The sequence below is a fragment of the Diadema antillarum genome, unplaced genomic scaffold (genome assembly GCF_040938485.1).
Source record: "Diadema antillarum isolate AM-2024a unplaced genomic scaffold, OU_Dant_1.0 seq00001919_RagTag, whole genome shotgun sequence".
NCBI lineage: Eukaryota > Metazoa > Echinodermata > Echinoidea > Diadematoida > Diadematidae > Diadema > Diadema antillarum.
The window spans coordinates 821-23291 of record NW_027272582.1 but is presented as its reverse complement, the minus strand read 5'-3'; the positions used below and the strand labels follow the sequence as shown (position 1 = coordinate 23291).

The 22471-nt window shown below is 40.0% G+C and overlaps 1 protein-coding gene across 1 annotated transcript in view; it reads left to right on the top strand.

Moving 5' to 3' along the window:
* The window catches only part of LOC139713164 (cullin-2-like), a gene marked incomplete at its 3' end in the record, with an annotated part of 33437 nt that extends 11192 nt beyond the window's left edge, over positions 1-22245 (top strand). The window contains exons 8-20 of the mRNA XM_071624913.1: positions 225-335; positions 5867-6029; positions 7696-7785; positions 9210-9244; positions 10356-10463; positions 12226-12291; positions 13259-13387; positions 14217-14303; positions 15377-15523; positions 19225-19302; positions 20269-20335; positions 20820-21019; positions 22144-22245. Coding sequence (XP_071481014.1) covers positions 225-335; positions 5867-6029; positions 7696-7785; positions 9210-9244; positions 10356-10463; positions 12226-12291; positions 13259-13387; positions 14217-14303; positions 15377-15523; positions 19225-19302; positions 20269-20335; positions 20820-21019; positions 22144-22245 — 1383 coding nt within the window. The remainder of the gene's footprint in view (positions 1-224; positions 336-5866; positions 6030-7695; positions 7786-9209; positions 9245-10355; positions 10464-12225; positions 12292-13258; positions 13388-14216; positions 14304-15376; positions 15524-19224; positions 19303-20268; positions 20336-20819; positions 21020-22143) is intronic.
* Positions 22246-22471: the final 226 nt, after the last annotated feature.

Below are 22471 nucleotides of genomic sequence, written 5' to 3'. Positions count from 1 at the left end.
TAGTCCTGGAAATTGAAAACATATTTTTGAGGTGCATGCCCAAATAAGACAAACAGCAAAGCTTACTTCTCAACAGTTTTAGCTCAGGACTCGTTTACCAGGCCTTGTTTACTGTGGAAGTATTAGGGTAAAGTTTTGATGACACAATAGCCACATGGTTTTCAGAAATGAGGTGACCTCGCTCAGTAAACTATCTTGATTTCCTTCCTTTTCGACCGCTGCAGCTTTATCAAGACCTCTTTGAAACAAAGTGCTTGGAGCAGACAGGGGCTTTCTACAGGAAGGAATCAGCCAGGTTATTACAGAACCACAATTGCTCGCAGTACATGGAAAAGGTAAGGACTCGCTGCGCAGCGAGCCAGTCTGTGACCTTTCACTTTTGTGACAGTCAAATACCAGGAACTGAAGCAGTAGAGATTTTATGATAAGCCATACAAAAGTTGTTGGGGGTATTTACTGTACGTTTGTTCTCTTCAGTTTCTTGACATGTATAATGAAAAACAATTGCTCTTATTGACAATAATTATGCAAATATGGAAGATCTTCAGAATTTACATAGTTGCTGTGTTGTCCTGTAGAAAAAGTACAGAGCAAGCGTACTTTGGGAACTACATGCAGTACTAGTAATCATCAATATTTCCTACAAATTCTGTCCGGGTCTTGAGTGCATTAAATGAAAAGAAAAGGAAAAAAAAACAAGAAAAAGGAGAGAGAGAGATAGAGAGAGGGGGAAAAAAAAGAAATCTCTGCATTCTCACTCAAGCAATACTATATAGTAGTGCAGTCAAGCTTGATGTACAACTGTACATGTAGTAGGCAATTTGCTGCTTGCCTGTCTATAGTGGTCACCTTCCTATGAAGGCCACCATGTATGTATATCAGGAGTGGCTACTGTACAGAGGCTTGGCTGAAGGGTGGTTTAAGACCCAGAAGCTTAGAAATTCATGGGTGCCCCTATCCATTTGCTGCCACCGGGGGTGCATTCGAAAATCGCAAATAGCACAGATCAGCAAATATGTGCATCGGTAATGGTTGACTAGAGTCCGCTATTCTTCAGATGTATGTGTACTTTAAAAAGATCAGTGATAAAGCTGTACACAATTTGTTACAGGGATTCTCAAATATATCAGAGCCAGGTCAGCCTTTCCACTTCATGATATCTCCATGCCACAGGGTCTTTAAAACATGTACTGTTATAGCTGCTATTTTCGCGAGGGTTTAGCCCGTTCCTTTCGCAATTTTCTGAGTGTTTTTATGCCCCCCAAACGAGATTTTTTTTTGCCCTTCGACAGAAAACAGACAGGTTGTAAATCCACCTGTGTAAAAGCAGTCAAGCGGTGCATGTATCCCCTCTCCATGGTCAACTACATGTGCCTTTGAACAATGAAAATATCGATTGGGTGTGAGGTATGAATAGAGCGTGCGCTGATGGGCTCACAGACTCTTGTGTTCTACACAAAACCAGGCACCTGAATGGGATGACTGGGGTCAGCGAACACAGAAATCTACTGAGCTCAGCTTTGATCGCTATTAAATGTACATGTTCATACGAGTTTTATACAGTAGCAGAGTAAGTGTGAACTAAATCAGAAAAAAAATGTAAACTAGAGAGGGGCCGTCAAAGGCGGCAGACCCACGCCTTGTACAAAGTCGGGGTAAACATACTGTGCATTCGGTCATCTACCAGAATTCGGTCACTTAATTGCCAGTGTCCTTTATCACCAGCCAGTGCGTTCTACCAAAGATCGTACACTGAAGTGTACGATCTTTGGTTCTACAGTCACATCACACGCAAATCACATCATTTCACATACGGTAACACTCATTCACCACAGGGAAGTCCTTTAGTCTCCTCCAAAAATCCATCGAAAATCCCAAATTCCACCGTCAAAAGTGCAGATTCGGAACTTTTCCAAGCGCGCGCGAATTAAGTCCAGTTTTAAGAGTATTGTCTACGCGACAGGTCGCCGAAAAAGCGCTAAAAATCGAGACATACGCCGTTTTCTTGCGGGATATTTTGCTTATAGCAAGCCGAGAGTGTGATGATATCAAAGGTCGTATGAGTGTACGATCTTTGATGGTATCCACAAAAGCGCAAAAGAAAAACAAAATTTACGTACCCCCTAGGCAATTACCCCTATGATTAGTGTCTATGGGAATTATTCAATGCAAGGGTTAAATGCAAATGTCTACTGCACCAGTATTCGGTCACCAACGAGCGCCGCAACGTCCCCGATGCTATTTTGCACCAACAGGGTAGAGCGCGATGCATTTTCAGCGGCCTTGCACACGCATTGACATTGAGCGCGCATATCGTGCAGTGTGACTGCGACCGAGCAAATGCTCCTCCAACGAAAAAAACAATCAATTTTAATTTGAAAAATCGTCAAAATACGGGCCAGTTTGTGACGACGGAGAACGAACTTTCATAAATCCAGAAGGACATAGTCCTTCAAATAGGCCTAAACGTAAATTTCGGAATTCTTACGAACATTTGAGCAGCGAAGTCCGATCGTTTGGGAGTTTATGTTTTCGTATGGTAGCGGAAAATCGCAAAGTGAGAAACGGGAAATTTTCGGAGTGGTCACTATACCATGGGGTCAAAACTTAAAGGTCGCACAGAATTTGCAAGGGTCAACCAATTATCACCAAAATCTAATCGATTCTTTCCTGTCATTATCCAGACATCCCCTGAACATTTCGTGCAAATCCGTTTACCCGTTCTCTTGTTATCTTGTACACAAACAAACAAACAAACAAACAAACAAACAAACAAACAAACACACAAACAAACAAACAAACAAACAAACAAACAAACAAACAAACTAGAGAGGGGCCGTCTAAGGCGGCAGACCCACGCCTAAGTACAAAGTCGGGGTAAACATAATGTGCATTCGGTCATTTACCAGAATTCGGCCATTTACCAGAATTCGGCCACTTAATTGCCAGTGTGCTTTATCACCAGCCAGTGAGTTCTACCAAAGATCGTACACTGAAGTGTACGATCTTTGGTTCTACAGTCACATCACACGCAAATCACATCATTACACATACGGTATTAACACTCATTCACGTACAGGAAAGTCCTTAAGTCTCCTCCAAAAATCCATCGAAAATCCCAAATTCCACCGTCAAAAGTGCAAAATCGGAACTTTTCCAAGCGCGCGCGAATTAAGTCCAGTTTTAAGAGTATTGTCTACGCGACGGGTCGCCGAAAAAGCGCTAAAAATCGAGACATACGCCGTTTTCTTGCGGGATATTTTGCTTATAGCAAGCCGAGAGTGTGTTGATATCAAAGGTCGTATGAGTGTACGATCTTTGATGGTATCCACAAAAGCGCAAAAGAAAAACAAAATTTACGTACCCCCTAGGCAATTACCCCTATGATTAGTGTCTATGGGAATTATTCAATGCAAGGGTTAAATGCAAATGTCTACTGCACCAGTATTCGGTCACCAACGAGCGCCGCAACGTCCCCGATGCTATTTTGCACCAACAGGGTAGAGCGCGATGCATTTTCAGCGGCCTTGCACACGCATTGACATTGAGCGCGCATATCGTGCAGTGTGACTGCGACCGAGCAAATGCTCCTCCAACGAAAAAAACAATCAATTTTAATTTGAAAAATCATCAAAATACGGGCCAGTTTGTGACGACGGAGAACGAACTTTCATAAATCCAGAAGGACATAGTCCTTCAAATAGGCCTAAACGTAAATTTCGGAATTCTTACGAACATTTGAGCAGCGAAGTCCGATCGTTTGGGAGTTTATGTTTTCGTATGGTAGCGGAAAATCGCAAAGTGAGAAACGGGAAATTTTCGGAGTGGTCACTATACCATGGGGTCAAAACTTAAAGGTCGCACAGAATTTGCAAGGGTCAACCGATTATCACCAAAATCTAATCGATTCTTTCCTGTCATTATCCAGACATCCCCTGAACATTTCGTGCAAATCCGTTTACCCGTTCTCTTGTTATCTTGTACACAAACAAACAAACAAACAAACAAACAAACAAACAAACAAACAAACAAACAAACAAACTAGAGAGGGGCCGTCTAAGGCGGCAGACCCACGCCTAAGTACAAAGTCGGGATAAACATAATGTGCATTCGGTCATTTACCAGAATTCGGCCACTTAATTGCCAGTGTGCTTTATCACCAGCCAGTGAGTTCTACCAAAGATCGTACACTGAAGTGTACGATCTTTGGTTCTACAGTCACATCACACGCAAATCACATCATTACACATACGGTATTAACACTCATTCACGTACAGGAAAGTCCTTAAGTCTCCTCCAAAAATCCATCGAAAATCCCAAATTCCACCGTCAAACGTGCAGATTCGGAACTTTTCCAAGCGCGCGCGAATTAAGTCCAGTTTTAAGAGTATTGTCTACGCGACGGGTCGCGGAAAAAGCGCTAAAATCGAGAAATACGCCGTTTTCTTGCGGGATATTTTGATTATAGCAAGCCAAGAGTGTGATGATATCAAAGGTCGTATGAGTGTACGATCTTTGATGGTATCCACAAAAGCGCAAAAGAAAAACAAAATTTACGTACCCCCTAGGCAATTACCCCTATGATTAGTGTCTACGGGAATTATTCAATGCAAGGGTTGAATGCAAATGTCTACTGCACCAGTATTCGGCCACCAACGAGCACCGCAACGTCCCCGATGCAATTTTGCACCAACAGTGTAGAGCGCGATGCATTTTCAGCAGCCTTGCACACGCATTGACATTGAGCACGCATATCGTGCAGTGTGACTGCGACCGAGCAAATGCTCCTCCAACGAAAAAAACAATCAATGTTAACTTGAAAAATCATCAAAATACGGGCCAGTTTGTGATGACGGAGAACGAACTTTCATAAATCTAGAAGGACATAGTCCCTCAAATAGGCCTAAACGTAAATTTCGGAATTCTTACGAACATTTGAGCAGCGAAGTCGGATCGTTTGGGAGTTTATGTTTTCGTATGGTAGCGGAAAATCGCAAAGTGAGAAACGGGAAATTTTCGGAGTGGTCACTATACCATGGGGTCAAAACTTCAAGGTCACACAGAATTTGCAAGGGTCAACCGATTATCACCAAAATCTAATCGATTCTTTCCTGCCATTATCCAAACATCCCCATAACATTTCGTGCAAATCCGTTTACCCGTTCTCTTGTTATCTTGTACACAAACAAACAAACAAACAAACAAACAAACAAACAAAAAACAAACAAACAAACAAACAAACAAACATACGGAACCCTTTACATAACCCCCTGCCGATTTTCATCGGCGTGGGTAACAAACAAACAAACAAACAAACATACGGAACCCTTTACATAACCCCCTGCCGATTTTCATCGGCGTGGGTAATAATACTGTGATATACGCATTTTCCAACAGAAAGAGAACAAATGCTGATAGAATAAACTCTAATCTTTTTATCAAGCCGATTTTGGGGGGCATTATAACACAAAGAAACATGAATTTAGACCATGAAAGCAGGCACTCTTGTCTTCATCTTGGGAACCTGGTATACCAGGTTCCGGTATATCAGTTGCTCCCACGGGAACCTGGTATACCAGGTTCCCATAAGGAACGGGTTAAGCTTCACAAATTTTGCAAATCTCTTTTGGGCTGCAAATTTGATAACTTGCATAATTACCGCCGCCTGCTCTTGATCGCACTAAATTTATGGACAGGCAACAGTGCACATAAGATAGCCTCAAAGTTAATCGCGAAAAGCAACATCTCACGAAAATGTCTGCGACCTCCTCATCCGTGACAATATTAAACAGCTTTTATACAGTAATACTAAGTTCCCTTCATCACCCCACCTAACACACCTGTCTCCCCATCTCCTCCCCCCCAGGTCTTACAGAGGTTACAAGAGGAGCAGCTTAGAAGCCACAAGTTCCTCCACCCCAGCTCCTACCACCGGATGCTCGAAGAGTGCCAGAAGAGAATGGTGGCCGACCACATGGCGCTGCTGCACGCAGAGTGCCGGACGATGGTTCGGAATGAGCAGAGGCAAGGTGAGACGTGGTTGCGCACCAGTCTCTACCGTAGACCAAAGTCACTTCAAGTGTCTGTCCAGTGGACTGCTAACTCAATAGAATGCTAGCCTGCACACCATTACATCAGACCAGTCGCACATTGCAACATTTGAAATAAGTCGATTATGCTTTACTGTTTTAGGAGACCAATGTATCAGCCTATATTGGCTTTTAGTCAGAAAGAATGCATTGCCGAAGCTCAAGATACTTGATCAAGTCCATGTCTCTTTCAACATTTCCCCACCCACATGACTTATTGATTGATCCCTGAGAAAGATGAAAACATCAGAGCACATTTGGCAATATTCTCTCTTGTAGAATACCTGCATACTGCATGATTTTCATTATGTTGTCTTAAATCCTTTTTTATGCCTCCGCCAACGAAGTGGCCGGAGGCATTATGTTTTCGGGTCGTCCGTCCGTCCGTCCGTACGTCCGTACGTCCGTACGTCCGTCCCGTTTTGTTTTTGTCGATATCTCAAGAACCGTGAGGTGGTTTTGCATCAAACTTGGTATGAGGGTATATCCTGGGGGGATGATACTTTGCTTGGATTTTAGGTTTGCGGGGTCAAAGGTCAAAGGTCACAGGTTATTTTGTGAAAAAAGGTTGAAATTTCATGTTTTTCTCCATATCTCGCAAATGGTTCAAGGTATCTTCATGGAACTTAGTATTTATGCATGTACCGATGAGCAGTGATTATCTAGGGAAGTTGGGGGTCATGGGTCAAAGGTCAGGGGGTCAAAGGTCAAGGTCAACTCCTCAAAATATCACTACTTTCCTTATATTTATGCAATGCCTGAAGGATTTTTTTAAAAAACTTGATGTATGCATGTATAACCCAATATATATTCTGTGGGAAGTTTCTTGCCCAAAGGTCAAAAGGTCAAAGGTCAAGTGAAAGTGCTAAATTGCACTTCTTCCTCCATATCTCAAAAGTAACTCAAGGTATTATCATGAAACTTACATATTTATGTATGTTCTACCTAACAGTGATTCTCTTTGGAACTGTGAGGTCAAAGGTCAAAGGCCAGGTTTAGATAATACTGTTTTACCATTTGATACTGAAATTATACTTTTTCTCAATACCTTGAAAATTACTCAATGCATAAACTTATAAAAGGGTCAAAAGTCAAGTAAAAATCATCAGTTCCCCCAAATACCTGCACTCTGACGTTTTAATCATTCATCCAATTGAACCTAGTTCAAGGAAAATGAACATTCAGCACATTTGTGGCAAACCTGTCATTTTAATATTTTGCCAATTGTGTGAAACTGTCATCACACATTGTCAAGCCATTGTGCTATAGACCTATTAGGAGAACCATGCATTATGGCGGAGGCATACACCAGTCGCCGTAGCGACATTTCAAGTTGCTGAAATGATGTGATGTATCTTCGGATTAATGCCAGTCAATGTCTTGCATCAAGACTAGCTGGACAGCTCCATGCTTTTAAATACATTAATGTATGTGACATGGTAGAGACTTATTCTCAGAGACATGGACAAGATTATTAGTTGAACCAAGCTGTGTGAAACAGCTGAAGAAGAGTTGAGATGACACACACTGTTATCTTTCTGTCAGCATTTTGCAGATAAACGACTACAAAATAATTCCCCCCCCCCCCTCCCCTTGCAATCTGCAGATTTGTCACGGATGTACGAGTTGCTGAAACCTATCCCCAACGGCCTCAGCATCATGGTGCAGGAACTGGAGGCACACATAGTAGACTCAGGTGAGACCTCAAGTGGCTAAAGAATACCTCCCAGCAAGATTTAGACTATCCATGGGGGTTCCATGACATTTGTTCCAGCAACAATTGCTCTCATTAAATATCTGCACACTAAAGCCAAACATAAATTCTACCCCCAAACATAATCCCAACCCTAATCTTAATCCTCACATCAAACTAAATCTAACACCCTATCACAACCCTAACCCTACAACTGTGACTGTAAGTCCTTGGAAAAAAATACAGCCAGAGCAATTGTCGCAGGAGCAAATGTCCTGTTACCACCCAGGGAGGGGGCGGGGTTGTTGGAAAGTTTAAAGGACAAGTTCACCTTCATAAACATAAGGATTGAGAGAATGTAGCAATATTAGTAGAACACATCAGTGAAAGTTTGAGGAAAATTGGATAATCGATGCAAAAGTTATGAATTTTTAAAATTTTTGTGTTGGAACCGCTGGATGAGGAGACTACTACAGCTTGTGAGTCATATGCGTACAACAGTATAAAGAAAATGTAAAAGAAAATTCAACATATTTTCACTTTTTTCGCATAATAAAAGAGCTCTTGACTTGCCTCTTTCTAAAGGCAGGGGGAATAATATTGCCCATAACATTTGTTGGTAACGAGTCAGGGGAATGTGTACTTTTTTCAAAAGATGGAATTTTGTGAAATTCTCTTTATATTTTCCTTATATTGTTGTACGCAAGTTATTCATACACTGCAGTAGTCTTCTCATCCAGCGGTTGCTGCACAAAAATTTTAAAAATTCATAACTTTTGAACGGATTGTCTGATTTTCCTCAAACTTTCAATGATGTGTTCTACTAATATTGCTACATTCTCTCAATCCTTATGTTTATAAAGGTGAACTTGTCCTTTAATTTGCTCTTCGCACTTGCACTTATCAATAATAGAAACCTGTGTAGGAGAAGGGTAGTGTGAGTTGGAAAGGTTATGATTCTTCTCCCATGTATATCTACAATTTAAACGGGAATGTGAGATTTCTCTCTGCTTGAAATTTCCTTGCATTCTGATGCTCTTCCAATTTCAAGTTTCCTGTGTATTTTCCAGTGTAAATGAAAGAAATGAGATATTGTTATTGACAAAACAGAGTCAGTGGTAGAAATGAAACATTAGTAAGTTGAATATACATTTGTAATATGTATTTCATCTTGTTTTATTGTTGTTGTTAAGCTCATAATGTCAAATCTTGTCCAGAGTTTTGAAGCATGATTCGTCGTGTGTGTTGATTCCAACATTTTGTGACTGTTCAAATCTTGTCACTGATTGTAAGAGAGAACTGTCACTCTGGACTTAGTGCATTTACTGTCAAAATGGTAATTTTGAAGCTCTGGTGAAGATTTTGTTCAGAAAAATGTAGCCTTGTATCTGAAATTTTTTTCCCTCACCTAAATGTGTCACATCCAGGTCGGCAAGCCATAGCCGGACTGCATGGAGATAATGTAAGACAACGCTTTTTGTGCTTTCAGTATTTGCATGTGCCACTGTAAAAATCTTGTGACTAGTTTAGAAATGGAGGATATCATTGAGGAAAAAGGAACATTAATTTTCTTATGAGAATTGACCCATTCCATACATGCGATGATGCATTCAGATTATATTTATCTTACAAATTGAATGATGCTATGCTAGCATCAGGAGCAGATACAATTGTATGCTGTGTAATGGGTTCTTTGTTCTTGTCAGCACATGTTTTATTTTTTGTGTATTTTAAGTGAGTGAAACTCAGATTTATTTTTCTTAAGGAATATCGGTTGTTTCTAGGAGCTTGAGTCCAAAAGAGACAGTGAGAGTGCTAAGGATGTGATATTTGTGTCGTTACATTTATTATGTTATGATTACAATTCTGTGTACTGTGAATGTGGGTACTTTGGCGCAAGTAATTTTTTGTTGTGCTCGGCCAGGTATAATGATTTTGGTGTGTTTTTAATCTGCGCTGTCAAAACATTAGATAGTATTACATATCACAAGCAAAAAGGTTTGCTTGCTTTTATTTTTGCGCTAGTTTCTGGTAGTGCGAAATGTGTGAATATTTCCACTTTTACAGTATACACTTCTTCATGCACAGTGTAATGTGAACAATTGATCAAGGAAGTCACTGCACAGAGTGAATATTTGTAAAGTCACAGCGTAGAAAGTCACAGCGTAGAAAGAAAAAAAAAACAACAACAGGTGGTCATATGCCCAGATATGCATTTGCCATTTGTTAAATCTTGTAGTGGCCAGTAGTGTTGGCTTCACGCGATATGACACACAAGTTGTCTCGAATCTGCGAATGTAACTGATCAGCATTACAGACATATGATATCATTCTGAAATTAAAAGCACCAAACCAAGAAGGTACATGTACATGTATCTCATAGTGGACAAGATTTAAGAGGGAGAATAATAAAAGTGATGAAAGCAACCCCAAATCTTAGGATCCCACATATGCCTTTATGGTTTGCATCCGTCAGTGTAAAACAAAGACTGAATAGCAAGACAACAATATTTGTCTTATTAGAAGAGAGGTGGATGTGACTTGGGGTCTCTTTTCATCTTTTGGTCCTCCAGATACCAGTCCAGTTTGTTGATGCCATGCTGACCCTGCATACAAAGTTCTCTGAAATGATTGCTACTGTCTTCAACAAGGATCAGCTTTTCACCAAGTCACTCGATATGGTAGGTGCTGATGCCATGTTTTTTTTTTTCCTCTCTATTTCCAGTTGTGGTTATGGTGGTAACAATAGTATTTGAGTTACCTAGTGATGATCTGTAAGTGCAGAGTCCGAGAATTGGGGTACAGACTGGCTGTACGAAATATATATGGGCCATGACGCGAGAAAAGGGCCCTTAGCACCGCTGCGCGCAAACGCCAGAAAACTGCGCGGAAGTTTGACAAAGCAATACGCGCAAAAAAGATCAACTGGCTATAACTACGCGCACACGCATAGACGTATCAAAAAGTGACAGGATTTGGGCAAAACATGCTTTTTTGAATGTCGTAATGGGGTCATTTAATATTGGAATTTCAGAAAAAGGTTTGCATATCTAAATGCGTCAGAGTTTCTTCTACAATGTGGAGGTGAAACCTCATTTTCGGTATTTAATGCCCTAAGGGCCCTTTTCTCGCGTCACGGCCCATATGTAATTCGAACGTGTGGGTTTGCAGGATTATTGTAGGTACTAGGTGTGTGTGTGTGTGTGTGTGTGTGTGTGTGTGTGTGTGTGCGCTTACCCATGGTGGAAAACGAGGACACACACACAAACTTTACATTTAAACTGAGGACACACAGAGAACCGAGGACATCCTCGGTTTGCAGACCATTCCAAACGGTCTGCTTTTGCATATAGGAGTACATGTTTGTAGGTCCTCGATTAGCATTATTGTAATAAGTCTTCGGGTGTGTGATAATGTTTGAATGAGTCCTCGAGTGACAAGAGTCCTACTTACACACAGGTCCTCTGTTATGTGGTAAAATTCTTGTGGGTAAAACAGGTCCTTGGTTTCCACCATAGATGCGTATGTGTGTGTGCGTGTGTGTATATGTAAGGAGTTTGTGGTGTCATTTAAAAATAATTAATTTAAAAAAAAAGTCGTTGTGAGCGTCGTAGCTGTGGTAATTGAAGTAATGATCTGCGCCATGTAATTAATCTCTTTCTCTATCACTTTCAATGCTTCTATTAAACCAGTGAGGTCAATTATTTCAAAAAATATCTCAGAAGTTATCTCTCATTCAGAACCCTTACATGTTGACACTGCAAACTCTTTTCACATGCATTTGAAGTATGTGTGTGTGTGTGTGTGTGTGTGTGAGTGTGTGTATTTCCTGTAAGAAACTATGCTCTGTTGAAATATCGTTTTGGTTGCATAAACCTCGTTGTTACATTTCATACTTAAGTTGCCAATAAGTTGATAAATGCATAGACAGACAGATTGATTGGTAGAAAAACAGATTCTAGAAATGTGTTTATATATTTATGAACAGAAAGATACACCTCATTTTGGTACTGTATATACCAAGAAATATAACGAGCTGCTATATATGCCATTTAAATTGTTGGTCTACAGTATATTGTCATGAATTGGGGCTTTCTGACAATTTCGTGAATGGTTAAATTTGCTGTTTCGAGTACAGTGATGAACAGTGAAATACACAGAGGCACATCACTTTCATGTGGAGATGAGAGATAATATTTTCTTGTGTTGTTTGATATATTCATGAAGAGCAACCGACTCACGAAAATTCACGAGTGTAAAAACACTGCGAAATAGATGGCATATACAGTAGATGGACACATAAATCAAAGCATAGATCGGAATGTGGATAGGGAGGGAGAGGGAGAGAGTGAGAGAGAGCTTGCAAAAGAGATAAATTTAATAGGGTTGTAGAGCCAGGAAAACTAATGTATACTTTGACTTTACAATCGATTCACACTGCAGGCGTGTTCATCTGTAGTCAACCACAAGATTTCTTCAAAACAAGTCACCAGCAGATCGCCGGAACTGGTAAGTTCCTAGCGGCCAATACTGCTTTCTTCTACTGACAGTGTATCATTGTGTGAAATCACTTTAGCCCCTTGTGAGGCTATACACTACAGTGTATGTGTATTATGAAGCTACATAGCATTTGGGTATTCCCCCCCCCCCCCCCCCCCCCCCAAAAAAAAAAAAAAAGAAAAAAAAAAAGAAAAAAACAGCAACAACAACAACAAACAAACAAACAAAAAACCCCAAAATAGCTGTAATGAGACAAAGACAACTCCCATAATGTGATTGTAATAAAGTGAAGACAAGTAAAATTCCTGTAATCCCGAAAGTTAATTGCAGACTTTCTGTTTGGATAATGATGTTTTTGATAATGATGGTTTCAGATCTTGCAATGTATGCAAAGACTCTAAAGATTATGTTCACCAGAAAGCATCATTAATGTGCTAACTAGATTTGCAAAGCACTTGCAAAGCATGTTTAGGGAGTCTATCTTTTTACATGTGTCATTTAAAACTGTCTCCTGAATCGCAGTCCAACACCCATTCTTGTCTAAATTTTCCATTTGTTGGTGGTGCAGTTTGCTGACTCCTTGCCATTAATATTTTTTGTGATAGAAATCTTCTTTAATATTTCATTGGAGAATGTGTTTATCTTGTATCCTGAATTGACTTTGCTTTTCTGATGTATGATTATAATAGACGAGGCACACATGTGACCCTGTATTGACAACTCGTACACTCACAAAAAAAACCCTCTCAAAACAAAACAAAGGAGCTTGACTTGGGCTTCTACCTTGGCAGTCACATGCATTTCATTGAAGGTTCCTATCTTGTGCTGACAGAGAGCATCGCTTGGAGTAGTGGATGAACTGAATATAATATATTGTTTGGTTGATGTTGTTGCTTTTTTTTTTTCAACAGAGCTGCTATTCTTATCCAATTTTGTGTCACTTTGCTCATGTGTTTTTGCTGTTTCCATCATGCAGCTGGCCAGGCATTGCGATGCACTACTCAAGAAGAGTTCCAAAGGGAGCAGCGAATCGGAGCTGGATGACAGGTTGGGCCAGTGCATTCTGGTCTTCCGGTACATCGACGACAAAGACATCTTCCAGAGGGTGAGATGCATGCATGGGGATGGGACTTTTTTTCACGGGGGCTCTTGAAATGCTGAAATAAAGAATGCATTCTAGAAAGATAAATTCACTTGTAAAGGATGATTACATGTGTATCTTTCTGGATATCTTTTATTTTTAAATTTGAGTTTCCAAAATGTGCTGTCGCCCAGCAGTGAAAATGATTATATATACTGTTACATGTATAGATGTAGCTAACCCTCTGGATTTGTGAGTGTTTTGTAGCTTTTATCTTCTTCTACTAGGGTACAGAAACAAAGAAATATATAGCATGGGGACCTGCCATATCTCCTTGTTATGAGAGGATATTGTTATAGCAGACGTCTTTGTAACAAGGTTCCACCAGTGGCGGATCCAGAGGGGGGCGCAACTGGTGCACGCCCCCCCTTTATTTTTTTTTTAAAACAAAAGAAATAAAAAGAAAAAACAATGAAGTGAAACCCGGAAGTGGCACCAGAAATATTAGTTGCGCCCCCCTTTACAGAATTCCTGGATCCGCCCCTGTTCCACTATATATCATGTCCTGAAAGCTTGAGATGTATTCATACAAGAAGACACTTGTCGGCATTATACTGTAAAGCACAATACTTTCGCGGCATGAAATTTTCACGAATAGGAGCTGACGGCCTTATTGGCTGCATGACATTTTTGCGAGTTGCCTCTGACATTCAATGCATGTAGTGTAGGCAAGACTTTTAGCGTGCATTTTAATTTTGCGAGACTGGGCTCTAGCGAAATTTGCAAAATTGAAATGCATGCGAACATTCCTCATTTTACAGTATGGTTTTTGGATGTTTCTTGCCCTGAACAGTTCTACGCACGGATGCTGGCCAAGAGGCTGATACACGGTCTCTCCACATCCATGGATGCAGAGGAAGCAATGATCAACAAACTCAAGGTGAGTTTTGAAATATGGACTGTAATAAGCTCTCAGGGAACTTTGCCTGCAGATATCATAATGTTAACATCTTCAAATTGGCACCTCTGAATGTCATTGTGTACCTTACATTGGAAGGAAATCAAATAAAATTGGTTAGATTTGTCAAATACAGTGGGCTAGATTTGTTAAATGTTTACATCCCAAATCTAGGGTTTAACCGAGATTGCCACTATTTTGTCCGCTTTTCAGTTCTCAGGGAACTTTGCCTGCAGAAATTGTAACCGTGTCATCTTCAAATTGCCACCTCTGAATGTCATTGTGTACCTTACATTGGAGGGAAATCAAATAAAAGTGGTTAGATTTGTCAAATGCAGTGGGCTAGATTTGTTAAATGTTTACATCCCAAATCTACGAATGAACCAAGATTGCCACTATTTTGTCCGCTTTTCAGTTCTCAGGGAACTTTGCCTGCAGAAATTATAATCTTGTCATCTTCAAATTGGCACCTCTGAATGTCACTGTGTACATTGAACCTTACATTGGAGGAAAATCAAATTAAAGTGGTTAGATTTGTCAAATGCAGTGGGCTAGATTTGTTCAATGTTTACTTCCCAAATCTAGGGATGAACCGAGATTGCCACTATTTTGTCCGCTTTTCAGTTCTCAGAGAACTTTGCCTGCAGAAATTGTAACCTTTTCATCTTCAAATTGCCACCTCTGAATGTCATTATGTACACCGTGTACCTTACATTGGAGGGAAATCAAATAACAGTGGTGAGATTTGCCATATGCAGTGGGTTAGATTTGTTCAATGTTCTCACCCCCAATCAAGGGATGAACTGAGGTAACCACTATTTTGTCTGCTTTTGACATAATCACTGTATGAATCAGTTTTACTTGGATCTTCGTAACATTGCAGATGCATGAGCATCAAAGATATAGCATATTATATGGGTGTTAATTGGATGAAACTGCTGTGGGTCTCCGCAACAGCGCCCTTTTGAATCCTGGGTCTGTATCCCTCTAACTTGCATGAACCTCAATTGCTACTTTTTCTCTCTCCTGGTCTCTTGCCGTCATGACCCTGGCAGCAAGCGTGTGGGTACGAGTTCACCAACAAGCTGCATCGGATGTTCACCGACATGGGGGTCAGTGAGGACCTCAACGCCAAGTTCAGCAACTTCTGCCAGGAGAAGGAGACCTACCTCGGCATCAACTTCTCCATTTACGTTCTAACTGTGAGTGGTTGATAACTTGCATTTGTTGGTTGACTCTCACTTTCATATTGTTGCCCCTTAATAGTACACCAGGTAATAGGGCTTGCTGATTGCTCAGCCCACCCCCCCCCCCCATTCTTGCTGTTGCTATTTCACTCTTTTCCTTTCTGTATCCCTCTGTTGTTCCTTATCTTGTTTGATGTTGCCTCCCTATTCATCCTTATCCTTCAAAGGTTGCCCCCCATGGTCCTCAGGATCCTCACTGACCCTCCTCTGCCTTTTGTCTGTCCACCCTCCTTTAATCCCCCTCCCTTTACCTGTTAGGCTCCTTGCCCATGACCCCAACCCTCTCCTTTTGTTTTCTTCGTTCTGTATCCCTAGCCCTCCCCTGACTGTTCTTGTTGTTTGTAATTGTTATATATGATTGCTTTCCCTGCCTGTTTGTCATTTTGCCTCTGACGAAGATTCTGCTAGGATCGAAAGCTCAGGCCCCTTTTTACTCCATTTTTTTCCATTGACTCACCACTATTGGATAAGCAGTTTTCAGCAGCTGTTTTTGCTACACTTGGTTAAGCATTTGACTATAAAAAGAGTGTGACGATTTCAGACAGGGGATGGCCCTGGCTTAATCATATGATTTGTTTCTCTTACTTTGTGTAGTGTGATTTTGAGGGCTTTCTGTACGTACCTTCTGTAAAGTGCTTGCCTGCATCTCTCTATGAACATTATGTCTACGTTCTAACCGTGAGTGGTTGTGTATTTGACTAAATTAGCAAGATGGATTAAGATGTGGAAGGACATAATTAGATGAATGTTTCTGTTATAGTATAATTTAGAAGGCTTTATGTGCCTTCTGAAAAGTGCATACATTATTGTACCTGCATCTCTGTATAAACATTACATTCACATTCTAAACGTTAGCGGTTATGTATTTGGTTACATGAGGAAGGTGAATGAAGATGTTGAAGGGAATAATTGCTTGAACATTTCTCTTGCAGTGTGATGTAGTCCTTCACACGTATATGTGACCCTGCATCACAAAACAAACAGAAAGTCACCAGACATGAAATTTGAGTTAAGAGTATATTCTGAAAGAGCAGACTTAAAGCTTTAAAATGATGTGTAACTCAAATCAAATGGACTGTCCTAACCTATCTAAATATTGGAAAGAAAGCACACACTCAGGAAAAGTGTGAACTGAGAAAAGAGGCTCTGAAGTACAGTGTCTATTCAAGCGCTTAATCTTTACCAAGCCCTGCAGGCTGTGCAATGAATGGGACAAAAAACAGGATGTAAACCACGGGAGTAACAACAATAAAGGGATTATCAGATTAAACTGAAATTGAACATGCCTTATTACCACATTCTGACCATAATTAATGCCAACTTTCTTAGCAGTAGCATCATCTTTTCAAAAGTTATTAGAGTTGAAAGTGAAGAGCGTGTACAAGGTTTTTAAGAAATGGAAAGGGGACTCTAAAGACACACCTAATCACACTATTCTACCAAAAAATGTTCAAGATAAACTGCTACAAAACACACTATCCTGCCCATTTTATGTTCCCAAATTTTAGCATAATGTAGAAGAAAACTTGGTCTTTCAGAAAATATGAAAAAGTCAAGATCGGCTAGGTTGACCCATTTCACCTTTTTTCAGTCCTCACACAAAATCAGTGTGTGCGACTTTTTGTTCATTTTGTGATGCACGGTCACATATAACCTCAGAAAAGTGCTTGCCTCCTGTATATGAACATGAACCGTAAAAGCATTGTGTCAACAGGTAATCCCATCCTCTTTCTGATGTGGCACAGGACTCAATGAAAGTGCTTAGAAGTACCTCCCTACTCATATAAACATGAATAATGAAAAAAACAACAACAACAACAACACACCAACATACCAATAAGCAGGATCTTGTGAAAGTAAGAAAGTACTTGACTGTAGAAATATGCATGGACAAGGAAATGTGACCGGCGACAACGGTTTCAGGCAAAAGTTGGGAATTTTGAAAATTCATTTTTTCATTGAATCACATTGCCCATTTCCTGAGCTTTACATTGATATAAAATACTTGTATTCTTTGGTACTGTAATTGGTCATATAAAGCGAAATATAGTGCACTTTTTGATTTGTTAGCCTGACTAAAGTGCGAGAAAACGGGCTTTGAAGATTCCCCTCATGCTTGAAGACAATGCCCAGCGGCGATGCGAGGTGAGAATCACCCATCCGTACAATGGTGCCAATCGAGATTAAGCTCCACCTTTAGCAACCACAGCGGCTTCTGATTGGCTCACTGAGAGAGTCAAATTTCCCGGGCACCTTCCTCGGAACTCGGCGTATGGTGCCGAATGCACAATGCATTTCGCTCGGGGTTTTTTACCAGTACGTCTTTCAAGATGGCGGATACGATAATTACAAACTGCTGGTTACGTGTGTATGGTGCACATATTACTCAATGGCATCCACACGCTATGCCTGTGTGTATACTTGTATGTCACGGGAGCGGATGGCACATTCGTATCCACATCTTTACGAATCACGTTTTCATAGCGGTTGATTTGTCTTGTAAATTCTATCATTCTGACCCTTTCGAAGGCAGAAAGATGAAAAAGGTCATGCTTCCTGTTGTTGTTTTTTTTAAGCTGTACATGTGTTGCATTATGCGGTAAACAAGCAAGCAAACTAGCAAACAAATAAACACGACTTTACTTAGTTTGGTGCAATTTTGACGTTTACGACAGAGTGTTATTTGAATACTGGTAATTTGTGACCACTCCTTTTCTCTCTTCTGCTGTCTTTGAGTCAAGCTGCTGTCATATTTACTACACGCACAATTAACAAGTCAGTTTCCGATCGTATGTTGCACGATTTGTGTGGCAATTTGCCACTCTGATACGCTTAAATCATGTTCCCTATTGTATCTATTTTCACGTTAAGTTAGTGCTGCCTAGTGTTGCTGTTCACCTTTTGTTTCACTTCCGTTGTCGAACATTGCGGTAGAAAAGCTCGGATAGAAAGCCAAACGAAGAGCTTACACTATTGAAGACCGAGCGTACTGGTATCTATTGTAGCAACAACAATGGAACATGCATGCGTGGACAAAACATTTCCGACACGCTGCGAGGTTTATCTCCGAAAGCCGAACTATGTAAATGTGTGCAACGCACTATCCAATCGCACGCGAGATGCTGCGCCGTAGCAACACTGGGCATAGTGGCGCGGCGTTCGAGAGAAGATCGAACCTGACGAGTGCGATCCAGCATAGGGTGTTTAAAATTCCATTTTGGGTAGGAAAAACGTAGTGTTATGCTGTGAAATTTAGTGTAGATGTAGAAAACATATCAAATATTCAATTTCTGCAAAAATCCAAAATCGACAAAAATAATGGTCAAAAACTTTGTACACCGGCTAGGAGGGAATTTGCTCTTGCGACTTTTGCCTGAAACCGTTGTCGCGGGTCACAAATATACAAAGTACATGTAAAGTATAGAATGAGAAAAGGTAAAAGTTCTGTATTAATAATGACCGACTTCAGAATACTGTACATGCATTATAGAACTTGTTGCAAATCTATCTTTCTGAGTATTTTGCCAGCTGTTTTTTTATTTTGTCTGAAATGGGCAAAGGGTTGTCTGGACAATGGTCCCTATGCACTTTGGCAACCTCATTTCCATATTTATCTGTAAGGTGGTACCCCCTTTATTCTGTGTTTTCCATTTCAGACTGGTTCGTGGCCCCTCGGCCAGTCAGCTCTCACACACTTTGCAATATCACAGGAGCTGGAGAAGAGTGTCAGAATGGTGAGTGTCGTCATGACAACCAGCTTCCATATACACAGTACCTGTGTATGAAGTTGGGGTGTGTGTGTGTGTGCGTGTTTGTTGCAGTCCTTGTAGCCATCCATAGACCCATTTGTTCTGGTGGTGTATGAATAGTCTTGCTGTGAATCATTTCACCTTTGAGTGATCCCTTCTTTCGTGATGTGTGTCCAATAGATGACTTTATTGTATCAGTGAGTATAATTGACACATATCAAGGTATGTTATGCTGATACTATTCTTAAAGGCATAATTTACCATTTGCAGATGAAAAACAAAAACCCAGCATTAGTGCTTTGAAATAGTTCTAAAATGTGTCAGGGATAGAAACAATCACTGTAAACATTTGAATTGGTAAAATCGATGTGAAGTATTGTTAAATATACAAAATGCGAACACAATAGTTATAATAAAAAATGTTTCCACTATTAACCATCTACAGTTACGGTTTATTGAGAAAAATACAGATATCTCATTACATTCTAGGCTTTATCACGAAAATTTTACATGATGGGATGTTTTGTGGTACAACAGACCTACACATATGCATTAAATGTCATATCTCGAAAATTTTTTAGATCACTTTTCCCAAAGGTAAACAGGACCTTTATTAAACTGAGGAGCTACACTATAGTCGTTGTTTCCACTGGATCACGATGTGGTGATACATTTGAAGATGCTTTGGGTGGTCACATGAAACAATTTGATAGTAACATTAAAGAAAAGAAAAGAAACTACTTTTTGATATCTCATCCCTGATTGGGAAAGTATTATGATTAATATGTGGAAATGAAATGTCATCTTCTGATAGAGGGCTACTATATTTCAGCCACAGCTCTGAAAGTTTGGAGTATTCATGTATATTTAGTGTTGTGTGTTTTTCATGTTTCATTCGTGCTTATGGATCAATGAATCAGCAATCATTATTTTCTTGTATTTTTATCACAGTTTGAACTTTTCTACAGTGAAAAGTTTCCTGGTAGAAAACTAACATGGCTGCATCATTTATGTACAGGTAAGTGCGATATGGATTATTTGTGGCATGGATGTTGCAGATATTGTATGTGAATGGAGCGTGATCTGTTGACAGTGAAAGATATCGAGGAGTTGTTATGGCTCAATGGATAAAAACACAGACTATCAATCACGATGTTCCTGAACAAGAATAGATAACTACTTGTGGGAAAATTTTTATATTTTGCAGTAAGTTATATTATCCCATTCAGGTGTAGCAAGTGGCAGTCCTTTTGCATTCAAGACACCATGGTAGGATAAGGATTAGGAGGGTTTCATTCTTTCAGGCCCCTTGATATACATTTTCAGAATGCTCTGTACCAATCAGTACCATCACTGATATGCTTCATTTCATGAATGAAGCGCAGCAGGGATTAAACATATTTTTACTGTGTTTTCCTCTTGCCTTGCAAATTGTGTCTTTGCGTTCACCTGAAATGGCGGCGCCCTTCACGTACTTGTCTCCACATCGTGCCGTCCGACAGCTGAGCTGAAGTTGAACTTCCTGAAGAAGCCTTACATTGTCACCGCGACGACCTTCCAGATGGCCGTTCTGCTCATCTTCAACGGCCAGGACAGTGTCCAGTATTCAGAGCTGGTCAACAGCGCCTTAATCAACGAGAAAGAACTGGCCAAGACGGTCCAGTCCCTCGTGGACGTCAAGTTCCTGGAACAGACGCCCGCAGTAAGTTCCTCAGATGACATGCCATGGGATTTCCTCCTGTTAATATCTGTCTAAATTGAAAACCACTGAAAGTTACAAAAATTTGTTTTCAGCAATCAAAGACCTAACCCCCCTCCCCCTCAAAAAAAAAAAAAATAGATAAATAAATAAATGAAATAGACATCAGTGGCAATTTTATTTGCACAGATATTTTGATATCCAAGTTGAATAGAAAAAAAAAATATAAAAACTGTCTCTTGAATGAGTTTGTGATGTTAATCCAGAGAATTTTATGGGCTTTAGATGTTCTTACAAAGAAACAGATACAGTCCTTGCAAGCTACAGGGCAGGTAAACAAATTTTTGGATTGTTGAACACAGATACTGCAGCAGTTTTTGACATCGTTGATTATCTGGACAAATATCTTGACACAAAACCTTGAATGGTTGATTGGAATGATGTGTTGTGTACACATTTCTGGTTTAGATTAAGTTAAAACACATGGACTGAAGCAAAAAGGTTAATGTGAAGAATAACTCAATGTTGCAGATTGTACGTTTTCAGTCTTTGTACGTTTTCAGTCTTTGAAGAGCATTTCTCTCTCCTTCTAATCTCACAAGTTTTAGCATAAGGCCCAGAATTTTACACTCCAGCTTGGCTTGTTGATTTCACTCTAAAATACCCTTGACTTATTTGATATCTTTTCATATGTCTTCTTATTCTTTGTAATGAAAAAAAAAATGTTCTACAAATATATAAATTCTATTAATAACACCACACATTGCTTTGAAAAAAGAAAGAAAGATAGGATAAAAAAGAAAAAAAAGTATTTGTCAAATTTACGAATACATTGTATCTGAATTTGTTTGTAACATCATGCATTGCTTTGAGATAAAGAAGAAAGTGAAGTCAGATCAAATTGGTACTGATAGGTACAAATATTTTAATACCTGTTGTACAATGATGCAAATATTAAAAATTTTCACCCATGTTGCGGCCTGATGTGTAATGAGAAAGTTGGCAGCCAAAATTGGAAATACGATAACAAACCAGGATGTGATGAGTGGTTATAAAAAACACTGTGAACAGCAATCGAGAGAATCTGATTCCAGCTCAATTTCGTTTTGTTTTTGTTTCGTTGCCAGGGTGCTTTCACCGACACCACGTGCTTCACGCTGAACCAGGCATACTCCAACAAGAGGACAAAGTTCAAGATCACGATGGCCGTACAGAGGGAGCCACCGCAGGTGCTGTATTCTGCGTATTTGATTAATGAGCAAAGTTGGCACAATCGTCGCTTCCCTAATTACAACATCTAGGCAACATTCAGCCAATAATCGGTCAAGAGCCGAAAAATATTGATCTTTCTATCTGCAAGTGTATCTCTTTATCTACAGAGGTCTGTCTATCTATCTATCTATCTACAGTATCATACATGTATTATTTATCATATCTATCTATCTACAACTGTAT